We start from the raw sequence: 13,195 nt of genomic DNA, 5'->3' as shown, positions 1-13,195 counted from the left end.
GAGGAAAAGGTGGGGGGTGGGGCCTGTGTAGTTGCGGAAGATGGATTGTTCCACATATCCTACGAAGAGGCAGGCGTAGGTGGGGCCCATGCGGGTGCCCATGGCTACTCCTTTCGTTTGGAGGAAGTGGGAGGATTGGAAAGAGAAGTTGTTCAGGGTGAGGACCAGTTCAATCAGTCGAAGGAGGGTATCAGTGGAAGGGTACTGGTTGGTACGGCAGGAGAGGAAGAAGCGGAGGGCTTTGAGTCCTTCATGATGGGGGATGGAGGTGTACAGGGACTGGATGTCCATGGTGAAAATAAGGCGTTGGGGGCTGGGGAAGCGAAAATCATGGAGGAGGTGGAGGGCGTGGGTGGTGTCCCAAACGTAGCTGGGGAGTCCAGTATCTGCATTCCTCACTTTCTCCTAGAAGGTTACAAGCATAAGCCCTTCATCACGAATGTGGGAGTGCCCAAGGGGGCTGAGAGATAAATGGGAGTGGGGTGGGCTGAGGGGAAGGTAACTGAGAATGCAATAGGTAGATGAAAGTGGGGGGTGATGGTGATAAGTCGGAGTGGAGGGTGAGGTGGACAGGTGGGAAGGAAGATTGACAGATAGGACAGTTCAAGAGGGTGGTGCCGAGTTGGACGGTTGGATCTGGTATAAGATTGAGGGAGGGGAGATGAAGAAACTGGTGAAATTGACATTGAACCTATTCGGCCGCAGGGAGGTGGGGTTGTTTAGTGCCAGAGATATTCTCTGAAATGTTCCGCAAGTTGGCGTCCTGTCTCCCCAATGGAGGGGAGACAACATTGAGAGCAACAGACACAGTAGATGAAGTTTTTGGATGTGCAGGAAAATCCTGTTGGATGTGGAAGGATCCACTGGGGCCTTGGACGGAAGGGAGAAGGGAGGTGTTGGCACAGGTTTTACACCAAGTAAGGATGGCAGTTTCCTTCCCTAAAGGACATTAGTGAACCAGATGACAATGGTTCCATGGTAATCACTAGATCCCTAATTCCAGAATTATTAAGACAGTGTTTGCTGACACCCACGACCCATTGACCATAATTTCTTTTGTTGCCGCGATCTCTGGTTGTGGAAAAATGAACAACTTCAGAGGGGAGATTTATCTTCCCCTGTTCTGAAGAAGCCCTTGTACAGCTGATTGGAATTTATAATCCCGGAGTTAAGGAAAGTAGAATGTACTCCATCATCGAAATGAAACACTCCAATCATGTTCTTCATGCAGTGTTTGCAGGGAGAGCAAAAACATCCGTACTTTGATTGTTTCTGAATGCTCAGTGGCCATCAACTTTTGATAATTTTACAGGATGATTTATTTTGAAGTAATTTTGAACTTTATCCTCCTGCTAGCTCATTCCCACCTCCCTGGCACCTAGCAGCTGATTGGACAATATGTCTGGCTGCAAGCCACCTAAAATTCACCTTTGAGATAATTCCATTACAATTGTATCTGTAAATCTTCCGAGATGTCAAACTGTCTGTTTTCTCTGTCTCGGAGTGGAAAGGAACTGCGTCAGATCAGAATCAAGAAGACTATTTTTAGGGAGCAACATTCTACTCTCTGAAACAAGATCAGAATTTGAAAAACACTGATCTAAATTTCTCAAAATTGTTTTTTATCTTTTGTTACTCTCACAGCCTTGGAATAATATACAGTGAAATACAGATTATTCAAATCTGCTCTTGGACAGACACAGGTAGGTTCTCTCCTGCTCAACGTGTCTTTTTCATTTTGTTACTGTATTTGATTTGTATCTAGAACAGTATAAGATCATGGGTAACTTATAACAGTATTCAGCATTCGATTTTGCTTCGCACCTTGCAAGATTCTTCCTTAGTTGCTTGGCAGAGTGGCTCAGTGGTTAGCACTGCTGCCTCATAGCACCAGAGTCCCAGGTTTGATTCCAGCCTCGGGTGACTGTTTGGAGTTTGCACATTCTCCCCATGTCTGCATGGGTTTCCTCTGGGTGCCCTGGTTTCGTCCCACAGTCCAAAGATGTGTCAGGTGAATTGGCCATGCGAAACTGCCCATAGTGCTAGGTGCATTAGTTAGGGGGAAATGGGTCTGGGTGGGTTACTCTTCGGAGGGTTGGTATGGACTGGTTGGGCTAAAGGGCCTGTTTCCACACACTGTAGGGAATTTAATCTAATTCCCTTCTTCCAAAGCTGAAAAGCATTACTTTGTTTCTGATTTAATCTGTTTCAACCAATACAACCCTGAGATGACGACTTTTTATGAGTTAGGCTGCCTTAGGCTTTGGGACTCTGGGTCCAGTCTGGCGCTTGTAAAAGACTGCTCCCTTAGTTTGTACTGTGTCTAGTCTTATCTCTATTGTCTGACTCTTGGATGTTCCAACAAACTTTTATTGTTATACTATCGTACATAATACTGATTTATTTCATACTGCAAATAATTCCATCCTCTCTCCTCATAGTCTTGTTAGTGTATGACTGCTGATATCAGTGCTATATTACCTTATATATGATCATGTCATTAAACAGACATTTTCAATTTTATAATTACACAGGCTAGCAATTAGCAATCTGACTTTTGCACTGTCCCCAGGACTTTGAATGGAAGCAAACTTATTACTGGCTAGAACATGACTCAGCATTTGTGATTTTTACTTTTCTGATCAATTATTTCATCTCCAGTTTCTGTTCACTTATTTGATTACCACTCAATATTTCAATTTCTCCTCCAACTACCTTGACATTCATTCTTTAGATATATCTCTCTAATTTAGAATCACAAAATCATGGAACTGTACACAGCCGAAAGAGGACATTCAGCCATCCTGTCTGTTCTGGGTCCCAAAACAGTTACCCAGCTAGTCCCTCTTTTGAAACCTCCAATAGAATCTGCCTCCCATCACTCTCCCCCAGCTGCACACGCCAAACCCTAGCAACTTTCTGAGTAAAGAAGTTTCTCCTCATCTCATTCCTGGCTGTGTTGCTGACATCTTGAAATTGTTGCATTACGCTGTAAACCTTTTGCTATAAATTCTGTGCCTTACAATCTTATACTCCACAACCACCTGATGGAAGGAGCAGCGCTCTGAAAGCTAGTGCTTCCAATTAAACCAGTTGGACTATAACCTGGTGCTGTGTGATTTTTAACTTTGAAATTGTGACCACTTATTCCTGAAGTACTAACTAGCGAAAACCGAATATCCTTCCTTACCCTGTTAAAATTGTTCAGAATTTTGAACACCTCAGTGAGGTATCCTCTTCTTTTGTCCAAGGAGAATAAGTCCTATTTCTCTCATCTCTCCTTGTATCTAAAATCCCTCATTTCTGGTATTATTCCAGTAAATCTCCGCTCCAGGGTTTTAGTATCCGAACACAGTACTTCAATTATGGTCTAAAATGATTTATAGAGGTGTAGCATCACTTTCTTGTTTTTATACTCTATGTCTCTATTTATAAACCTAAGGATCCTATAAAACTTTTTAAACAAATGTTTCAACATGCCTGGCCTTCAGAAATCATGCATTTGAGCCCTGAGCTCCCTCTGCTCCTGTGTTCCCTTCAAGTTGTGCCACTGAGCCTGTATTGTCATGCCATGTTTCTCCTAACAAACTGCATTACCTCACATTTCTCTGCATTGAAATGCAGGTGTCTGCCTATTTGGCCAACTTGTCAATGCCCCTCTGGAGGCGAAAGTGGGTACTGCAGATGCTGGAGATTAGAGTCAAGCTTAGAGTGGTCTGGAAAAGACAGCAGGTCAGGCAGCATCCGAGGACCAGGAAAATCGATGTTTCGGGCAAAAGCCCTTCATCGGGAATGAAGCTGGGAGCCTCGGGGTGGAGAGATAAAGGGGGGGTAGGGCTGGGGGAAGGAGCTGAGAGTGCAATAGGTGGATGGAAGTGGGGGTAAAGGTGATAGGTCGGAGAGGAGGGTAGAGCGATAGGTGAGAAGAAGATTGGCAGGTAGGACAGGTCATGAGGACAGTGCTGAGCTGGAAGTTTGAAACTGGGCTAAGGTGGGGGGAAGGAAAATGAGGAAGCTCGTGGAGTCGACATTGATGCCCTGGGGTTGAAGATGAGGCGTTCTTCCTCCATGTGTCGGGTGGTGAGGGAGTGGTGATGGAGGAGGCCCAGGACCTGCATGTCCTTGGCAGAGTGGGAGGGGGAGTTGAAATGTTCGACCACGGGACAGTGGGGTTGATTTGTGCGGGTGTCCCAGAGATGTTCTCTGAAGTGCTCTGCAAGAAGGATTCCGGTCTCCCCACTGTAGAGGAGACTGCATCAGGAGCAACGGATACAGTAAATGACATTGGTGGATGTGCAGGTGAAACTTTGGTGGATGTGGAAGGCTCCTTTGGGGCTTTGGATGGAGGTGAGGGAGGAGGTGTGGGCGCAAGTTTTGCAATTCTTGTGGTGGCAGGTGATTCTGAAGTCACTTGGCATCATCCTCACAATTCACTGTTTTCCCTAGCTCAGTATCATGTGTAAATTTAGAGATTTTGTCCTCAACACCCATTCCCAAATTGTTTATATAAATCAGAAAAGCAAGGGCCCTAAAACCAATTCCTGGGGAACATCTCTTTTAACTCATTTCCAAACTGAGGAATTCCCATCAATACCAACCGTCCATTTCCTGTCTTCTAATTCCTGTTGCCAAGGATTCATCAATCCTAAACATTTCTAATTTGCGAACTGACTCCATATGCCATTTTTAGCCCAATGGCCATTTGATAAGATCTCTTTGCAATCTTAGAAAGCCTTCTTCACTGTCTACTATGCCACCAGTTTTGGTCTCATCCACAAACTTACTCACCGTGCCTTCTAAGTTCTCATCCAAATCATTCTCATCCAAATGACAAACAAAAGAGGACCCAAAACTGATCCCTGTGGAACACGGCTGGTGACAGGTCTCCAGTCTAAAAAGCCACCCTCCACCATCAATCTCTGTCTTGCTGATAAGCTAATTATGTATCCAATTGCCAAGCTCACCATGAAGCCTACCTGACCTAACTTTATTCATTAATCTACCTTGTCAAAGGCTTTACTAAAGTCCAATTAAACAACATCTACAGCTCTGCCCTCATCAATCTTTTCGGTAACTTCATCAAAAATCTCAATCAAGTTTGAGAGACACATTTTCCCTCGCACAAAACCATGCTGACTCTTCCTAATTAATTTTTGCCTCTCTCTAAATGTCCATAAATCCTATCTTTTAAAATTACCTCCAACATTTTATCCACAACTGTAGTCAGACTCACAGGTGTATAGTTCCCTGGTTTCTCCTTACAAACTTTCTTAAATAATGGAGGAACATTACCAACTGTCCAGTTATCAGGCCCCTCACCCATAGTTATAGATGATGCAAATATTTCTACAAGGGGCCTCACAATTTTCTCCCTTACTACCCACAATGTTTTAGAATACATTTGATTAGGTCCCAGGGATCTATCCATCTTTATATTCTCCAATACGTCCAGAACATCCTCTTCTGTAATGTGAAGGGTTTTTAAAACTTCACTGTATATTTCCCTGCATTCTCTACCCTCCATTTCTTCATCCACAATAAATACCACTTCTCCTGAAGGTTTCCATAATTTGCCTACAAATGCTCTCTTCTAGTTTCTCTCCATTATTTGGAGATCTATAATGAATACCTAACGAGGTCACCACACCCTTCCTGTTTCTCGCCTCCATCTGTATAAATTCTAATTCAGCAACTACACCTAGTTTAAGGGAAATGATAGTATTTTTGACCAAGATTGCTGCACTTGCTTTCTTTTTACCCACCCTGTTTTTACTAAACGTTTGATAGAACCTACAATGTTAAAAATCCATTCTGTTCTGGTTGGAGCCACGTTTCTGTCAATGCTACTACATCATTTACTTACCAACAATTTAATCCTGTCCTTGTCTCCTTTTTGCCCATTGGAAGGAGATCATTTCCTTCTTCACTGTTAACACTCAACCCTTCCCTCATTTCCTTCTCCCTGTTCCTCATTTTCTCTCGTTTTCCCTCAGCAGGACTTCTAAAATTAGACTCATAAGTCATCTCATTCCCTTGCCTTCCAAGTTTAAATCCACCTTACTGCACGATTTACTCTCTCAGCCAGGAGATTAGTTCCTCTCTGCTCAGGTGAATACTATCTCTTCTGAACATCTTTCTTCTGTCCCAAAAGTGATCCCAAAAATCTAAGCCCTTCCCTTCTACACCAACCTTCTACACCATGCACTTCATTCCTTGATCTGCCTGTGTCTAAGTGGTAAATGACAAAGGTAATATTTCTAAGATTACTGCCCTGGAGATCCTGCATTTCACCCTACTCCCTAACTCCTGAAAACTGATCTTGGCACATTATCCAAAATATCCCTCCCTATGCCATGGTTCCCAGCACTGGTTGGTTCTTCCTCCCTTTCCCGAATGTTATCCAGCTGTTCCATTATGCCCTGAATCCTTGCATTGAAGAGGCAACAGACCAAAAGGGACTCCTGATCTTGGCTGCACACTCAGCTGTCTATCCCTCAAATTATTGAATCCACTACAGCCACTTTTTTAAGCTGCTTATCAGCCTCTCTCTCTCTTTTCCCAGAGTAGCCTTGGGTACTATGGCACTGTGGTTTTCCCTCTACTCACCCACCTCCAATCAGTTGTGTTGCTCACTAAATAGGAATCGAAAATTTCAGATCTGTTAGTCAGCTCCAAGGAGCCCGGAGTTTCCTGGACTTCTGGTGAATGGTCACCCACTTTCCTGCCATCTCTACACACCTTGCCTGCCCATCCTATGTGGAGTGACCACCTTCTGGTTGTTTCAGAAACCTCTCCCCTTCCTGTATGTTCCACAATGGAAGGAGTCGCTGCTCTAAATCAGCCACATGCTGTTCAAGGACTATTACCCTCTGGCACTTCAGGCAGATGACCTGGATGCCTGTGGATCCAAAACCTCCCATCATTCATGCCACATACATCACAAGCTTGCCCAGAGACCCTGCCATCAAGACGATGCGTTCTTCTGAGACTCTACTGTTTCTAACACACAAACAAATGTTTGAAGCAGATTCCACCCCCCCTCTTTTTGGTTTGAAAGGGAGGGTGGGAGGGAAATACTGCAGTAAAGTAGTGGCTTTATGGCTTTACTGATTTTTGGTCTATTTTCTAATGAACCTGCTCAGTGACATTGTTACACACCTCTGAAACTGGTTAGACTTGAACCCAGGACACTGAAGTACTCCATAATTCCTCCTCAGTCACTGCTCACCACCACCCTCTGTTCAATTTGGTCGAATGCGCAACACAAACACTAAACTTCAATCAGGTCACCTTGCAATCAGGTCATCTTCAAAAGAACTGGCCCAATTTTCCTGAACATCTCTCAGACTAAAGGTCATCTGCTCCTTAACATGAGGACATTTATAGATGTTCCAATGCTTGTAAATCTGAAGAAAATGTGATCACTTTGCATCACATTTTATTTGTGTAGAAAGTAATTAGGCAAAGAGTGGTAGATGTGACATAGTTTATGTGATTTATATTGAACTTAATGTCACTTATTTTAGAGTTTTGATTTTCATCTCATGGAATGTAAATCTTGTGTGTATGAGGGAGTTTAATGATTAACTTGTCAGTATTTCTAGAAGCATATTTATTTTGAACCATGATTTGTGAGATTTTTAACTTTATTTTAAAACAGTATAGGAGAGAATTTCTGAAGGGATAATGGGAATTTTTCTTCATTGTAAAAGTTTTATATTGGGTAGGATAAATATAATAAAGTTTTATTTTATTTACATTTTGAAGAATGAGGAATTGATTTTTTTGCGTAGGAAAAATATGCCACAGCTTGGGAATTTTGGTTTCTGCTCACAGTGAAATTAGTTAAAGTTACATGGAAAAAACAGTTTCTCCGAGAGAAAGACGGTCGAGGGTTGGGATAAGGAGGGCATTTTCAGGATGGCAACTTATAACCATAGTGTATCATAGGGGTCAGTGCTGGGGCCACAATTATTTACAATGTATATTAGTGACTTGGATGATGAAAGTACAACAGCCATGTTTGCAGATGACACAAAAAATAGGTCAGAAGGCAAGTGGGAAGGATGACGCAAAGAGTATGCAGAGGGCTAATAACAGGTTAGACAAGTGGGCAAAAACTTGACAGGTGAGATATAATGTTGGGAAGTATGGGATAATGCACTTTGGCAGGAAGAACAGAGGAGCCAAATATTACTTAAACACAGAAAGACTGCAGAAAGCTACAAAACAGAGGAATTTGGGAATCTTCGTCCATGAATCATAAAAAGCTAGCATCCAACTTCAGTGGGTGATGGGAAAGGCAAGTCGAATGTTGGCCTTTATTTCAGAGGGAATGAAGTACAAAATTGGGAAGGTTTTGCTAAAACCGTACACAGCATTAGTTACACTACAGCTGGAATACTGTAAACATTGGTGGGCCCCTTATCCAGGGAAATATATACTGGCCTTGGAGGCAGTCTAGATATATTTCACTGGGCTGATTCTAAGCATGGACGGTCTGTTTTATGAGGAGAGGTTGAGTAGATAGGATCTGTACTCATTGGAGCATAGAAGAATGAAAGGTTACCTTATTGAAATACACAGACTTTTTAGGGGATGTTGATGTCGCCTAGTGGGAGAGTAAGACAAAGATGAGGAGGAACTTCTCACAGAGGGAAATGAATTCTTTACCACAGAGAGCTGTGCAAAAAACCAAAGGCATTTCTTACTCATGCACAATTGTCTTTACATACATTGAGGTGACAAGAAGGTCTGATAACCCTCTCTCTCTGATGGAAAAAATAGTCATTCATCCCCACAGAGATCAAACATTCTTTCCCAGCCATATCCAGCAGCTGTTGAGAGTGTGGTGATGGAAAAGCACAACAGGTCAGGCGGCACCTGAGGAGCAGGAGAATCGATATTTCGGGCATAAGCCCTTCATCAGGAATCATCTGATCTCGAGCATCTGCAGTCCTCACTTTATCCCAGTTGCCTTTACATTGTGGAATGTCATTTCTTCAAGTTCTACAATGTAAAGGCTGCTCCAGCCAGAAGAAATCTCTCCTTGAGGTAACACAAATGTACTAAATTTGCACAAATCGAGGTCCCCTTCTGACTTGCGTGGCTACTGTACAGTGTATTTAGCACTGAGCTGCACGCTGCAATAATTTTGATGCGCAGGGCAGCATTTGTATTCTGTTGTTATAAGGAATTAGAGTAATTTAATCCTGTGTCATACTCTTTTTTGCCTGTTTCTGGGGAGATCCAATTTTGACCGCTCAAGTTCCCTGGTCATATATGGAAGTTCAAAAAGAATCAGCCAAACTGCCTTCCCCTGGTGACTTTAACAGGGCTTCATTGCAAAATATATTGTTATGGATTAGGCTCGACCATTCAAAACATCCTTAAGCAGGCAGCCCGAGATCTAACTTTGCAATTTGTTTCAGTAAGTCACAGAGTCATAGAGATGTATAGCATGGAAACAGACCCTTCGGTCCAACCCGTCCATGCTGACCAGATATCTCAACCCAATCTAGTCCCGCCTGCCAGCACCCAGCCCATATCCCTCCAAACCCTTCCTATTCATATACCCATCCAAATTCCTCTTAAATGTTGCAATTGTACCAGCCTCCACCACTTCCTCTGGCAGCTCATTCCATACCCATACCACTCTCTGTGTGAAATAGTTGCCCCGTAGGTCTCTTTTATATCTTTCCCCTCTCACCTTAAACCTATGTCCTCTAGTTCTGGACTCCCCAACCCCAGGGAAAAGACTTTGTCTATTTACCCTATCCATGCCCCTCATAATTTTGTTAACCTCTATAAGGTCACCCCTCAGCCTCTGGAGCTCCAGTGAAAACAGCCCCAGCTTGTTCAGCCTTTCCCAATAACTCAAATCCTCCAACCCTGGCAACATCCTTGTAAATCTTTTCTGAACCCTTTCAAGTTTCACAACATCTTTCCGATAGGAAGGAGACCAGAATTGCATGCAATATTCCAACAGTGGTCTAACCAAAATCCTGTACAGACATAACATGACCTCCCAACTCCTGTACTCAATACTCTGACCAATAAAGGAAAGCAGACCAAACGCCTTCTTCACTATCCTATCTACCAGTGACTCCACTTTCAAGGAGCTATGAACCTGCATTCCAAGGTCTCTTTGTTCAGCATCACTCCCTCGGACCTTACCATTAAGTGTATAAGTCCTGCTAAGATTTGCTTTCCCAAAATGCAGCACCTTGCATTTATCTGAATTAAATTCCATCTGCCACTTCTCAGCCCATTGGCCCATCTGGTCCAGATCCTGTTGTAATCTGAGGTAACCCTCTTCAGTATAACCAGTATAACTGGAACACCTGCTTACAGGTTGAAGTTGAAGAATAGAATGAGAGAGAGAGCAAGTTTTAACACAGCTCCCTGTTGAATTCCCCAGTTCAAGACTGAACTAAAAACAACTCAGCAGTTTATAAGAAAAGGACTAAATACAAGAGCAGAGATCTCTGTCCTAGAGAGAGAGAGAGAGAGAGAGAAAGGTCTGAGGGAAAATAGCCAAGGCAGCTTTCTCTCAAACTGTAAAGATTGAGCAGAGGTTTGCCAAGCTGTTTACTAAACATACTGCATTCAGTCTTCCCTTTCCTCAAGGGTTCACTACTTTTCCAGGCAAACCCAAAGGGAATGTGTACCAGCCAACCGCACATTAACATCCCGGAAATGATTTGGAAGAAACGGGAAAAACAGGCTTTGACGAAGGAAGAAATCCACTACTTTGTGAGAGGCGTAACAGAGGGAAGTATCCAAGACAGCCAGATTGGTAATGTTTATGGATGTGTGTCTTCTTTCATATTTTTAATTGTGTAAAGAACATTTTTGTTCTTTAAACTGTGGACATAAATATAGGAGAAGGTGCTACCTTAAACCAAGAGACTGCAGAAGAAAACGCTGTTGAATAAGAAGTTGGGAGTTGGTGTATCAAATCTTGTCTCCTCCTTGAAGTGTTGAAAGGAACCAAAAAGGGAACTGAAATAAAACATCTCATTGAGACCTGTCAGCTGGATTGGTGGCAGAACTCTACTTCATCGTTTTTTTTTATTCTTCCCCATCTGTGATATTTGTGTCTTGTCTTGTCTCTTTGCATGTCTTTTTGTATGCGCCTGGCAATTTCTAGAAAGGGGTAAAATTTAAGTTATAGAGAATCATAATCATGTTTCTTTTCCACTCCCAGTTAAAAACCAGTTCGCAATAACTAGTTGTTTTCCTGTTAAGCTCAGAAACCTGATGGGTGTTCTCTCTTAACATGGGTTTGTCAATCATGTAAAATGGGCATGATTTGGAGATGGGGTGAACAAAGCTAAAAATCACACAACACCAGGTTATAGTCCACCCAGGTTTAATTGGAAGCACTAGCTTTCGGAGCGCCGCTCCTTCATCAGGTGATAGTGGAGGACACAACCACCTGATGAAGGAGCGGCATTCCGAAAGCTTCCAATTATAGTCCTGTTGGACTATAACTTGGTGTTGTGTGATTTTTAACTATGTAAAATGGGAGCTGAATTGAATATATTCATATTGGTGATGACTCTGGGAATAATGGGGGTTAATTTTTAGCATGCTACTCAAGTGAGTCATGTCAGTTGTCTTAAATCTCTATGTATGGCTTCGATAATGTGACAAGTCTGTATCTAATACATGAGCACACTGGAATTCATCTGATATCTTGAATAAATGTGCTGCCTAGTGTGTAACTGAGCTAACTCCAGTATGGTCTCAAACATCACGAATACTGTATTTAACTGAAGCATCAAGAACTACAATCAGCTTTTGAACCAAATTGGAGAGTGGGGAAATCAAACAGTGGCATTCACTCTCAGACAGAACATGGGGACAGGAGATCATTCAACCAGTAGATCCTGTGAGACAGGAAGATGAGGCCATTAAGCCACCAAAGTCTGGTCCATTATGTAATCACATCTGATCAGTCTCACAACCTCATTTTTGCACTTTTGTTCCATAACTCGTGATTAAGGTTTCCAAATGCCCGTCTGAGGGGAGAGAATTCCACATTTCTATTTCAGCTTGGATGATTTTGCATCAAGAGTGTGGTGCTGGAAAAGCACAGCTGGTCAGGCAGCTTCCAAGGAGCAGGAGAATCGATGTTTTGGTCAAAAGCCCTTCATCAGGAATTCGGGCTTTTTGTCCGAAATGTCGATTTTCCTGCTTCTCGGATGCTACCTGACCTGCTGTGCTTTTCCAGCACCACACTCTCGACTCTAATCTCTAGCATCTGCAGTCCTCACTTTCGCCTTGGATGATTTTGCACCAAGCTGGAATAATATTAAGAGTATGCACCCTTGTTCCAACTTACCCAGGAGAGGGAAAAGCTTCTTAAATCACTTAGTTGGGGTGCCCATCTCTATGGCTAGCTAAACACTACTGGTGCACACTTAACGTACAATATGGGCATTTGCATGAGCTTCTCAGTGGGTATACTGAGGGCCATCAATGCAGTTAACCACTTCAATTAATCAGTCATTACAAGGACCTTGGTGAAACAGAAAAAGAAATGTGGGCCAGAGAGGGAAGAAATATTATTATCCCTTCAGATTACAATTGACATTGATGTTTAGTACAGAAACTAATGTTAGATTTAGGAATGTAATAATAAATGCCCTGAAATAAATTCTAAATATCAGCCTCGATTATTCAGTGAATATAAATTTGGCCAATGTAAATCACCAGTGGTTCACTGAGGGTCACTTGTTGTTTACAAAATGCAAGTGTTACTCAATTGATTTCATATGGATCTGTCAATTCAAGGTTTGTTTTCCAAATCAAAAGCTGTGGCTTTTGCAAGCTTTGTTTTCAGTGTTTGGAAAAAAATCAAAGAAGTGGAGCTTTGGAAACTTCAGTGAAAATCAAGTTTAGAAAAGCATGAAGGTCATGAAAACTAACAAGAGTCTCTAAATCATAGAATCCCTACAATTCGGCCTATTGACTCAGCACCAATCCTTTGAAGAGCATCCCACCCAGACCCAGTCCTATCCCTGTAACCCGTGTTTCCCATGACTAATCCATCTAGCCTCCACATCCGGGAACACTTTGTACTCTTTGCTACCTTCCCACACCCTCCCCTCTGACCTATCGCCTCCGTCCCCACCCCCATTCACCTATTGTACTCTTTGCTACCTTCTCCCCAGCCTCACCCCCTGCC

General features: G+C 42.7%; 1 protein-coding gene across 9 annotated transcripts in view; it reads left to right on the top strand.

Moving 5' to 3' along the window:
- The window catches only part of LOC122561777 (thymidine phosphorylase), a 69,168-nt gene that overhangs the window by 14,694 nt on the left and 41,279 nt on the right, over window positions 1-13,195 (top strand). For 3 of the 9 annotated variants that reach the window (XM_043713922.1, XM_043713915.1, XM_043713914.1), the window contains exons 1-2: window positions 1,450-1,703; window positions 10,648-10,798. In XM_043713922.1, the coding sequence (XP_043569857.1) occupies window positions 10,663-10,798 (136 nt within the window). In that variant the 5' untranslated portion in view covers window positions 1,450-1,703; window positions 10,648-10,662. Of the gene's footprint in view, window positions 1-1,449; window positions 1,704-10,612; window positions 10,799-13,195 lie in introns of those variants that run through there. The other 6 variants (XM_043713916.1, XM_043713917.1, XM_043713919.1 and 3 more) reach the window with 4 other exon arrangements.

This window comes from Chiloscyllium plagiosum, chromosome 23 (assembly GCF_004010195.1).
Source record: "Chiloscyllium plagiosum isolate BGI_BamShark_2017 chromosome 23, ASM401019v2, whole genome shotgun sequence".
NCBI classification, from domain to species: domain Eukaryota; kingdom Metazoa; phylum Chordata; class Chondrichthyes; order Orectolobiformes; family Hemiscylliidae; genus Chiloscyllium; species Chiloscyllium plagiosum.
Note: the sequence above shows the minus strand (reverse complement) of the source record. Positions and strands in the feature narration are given on the sequence as shown.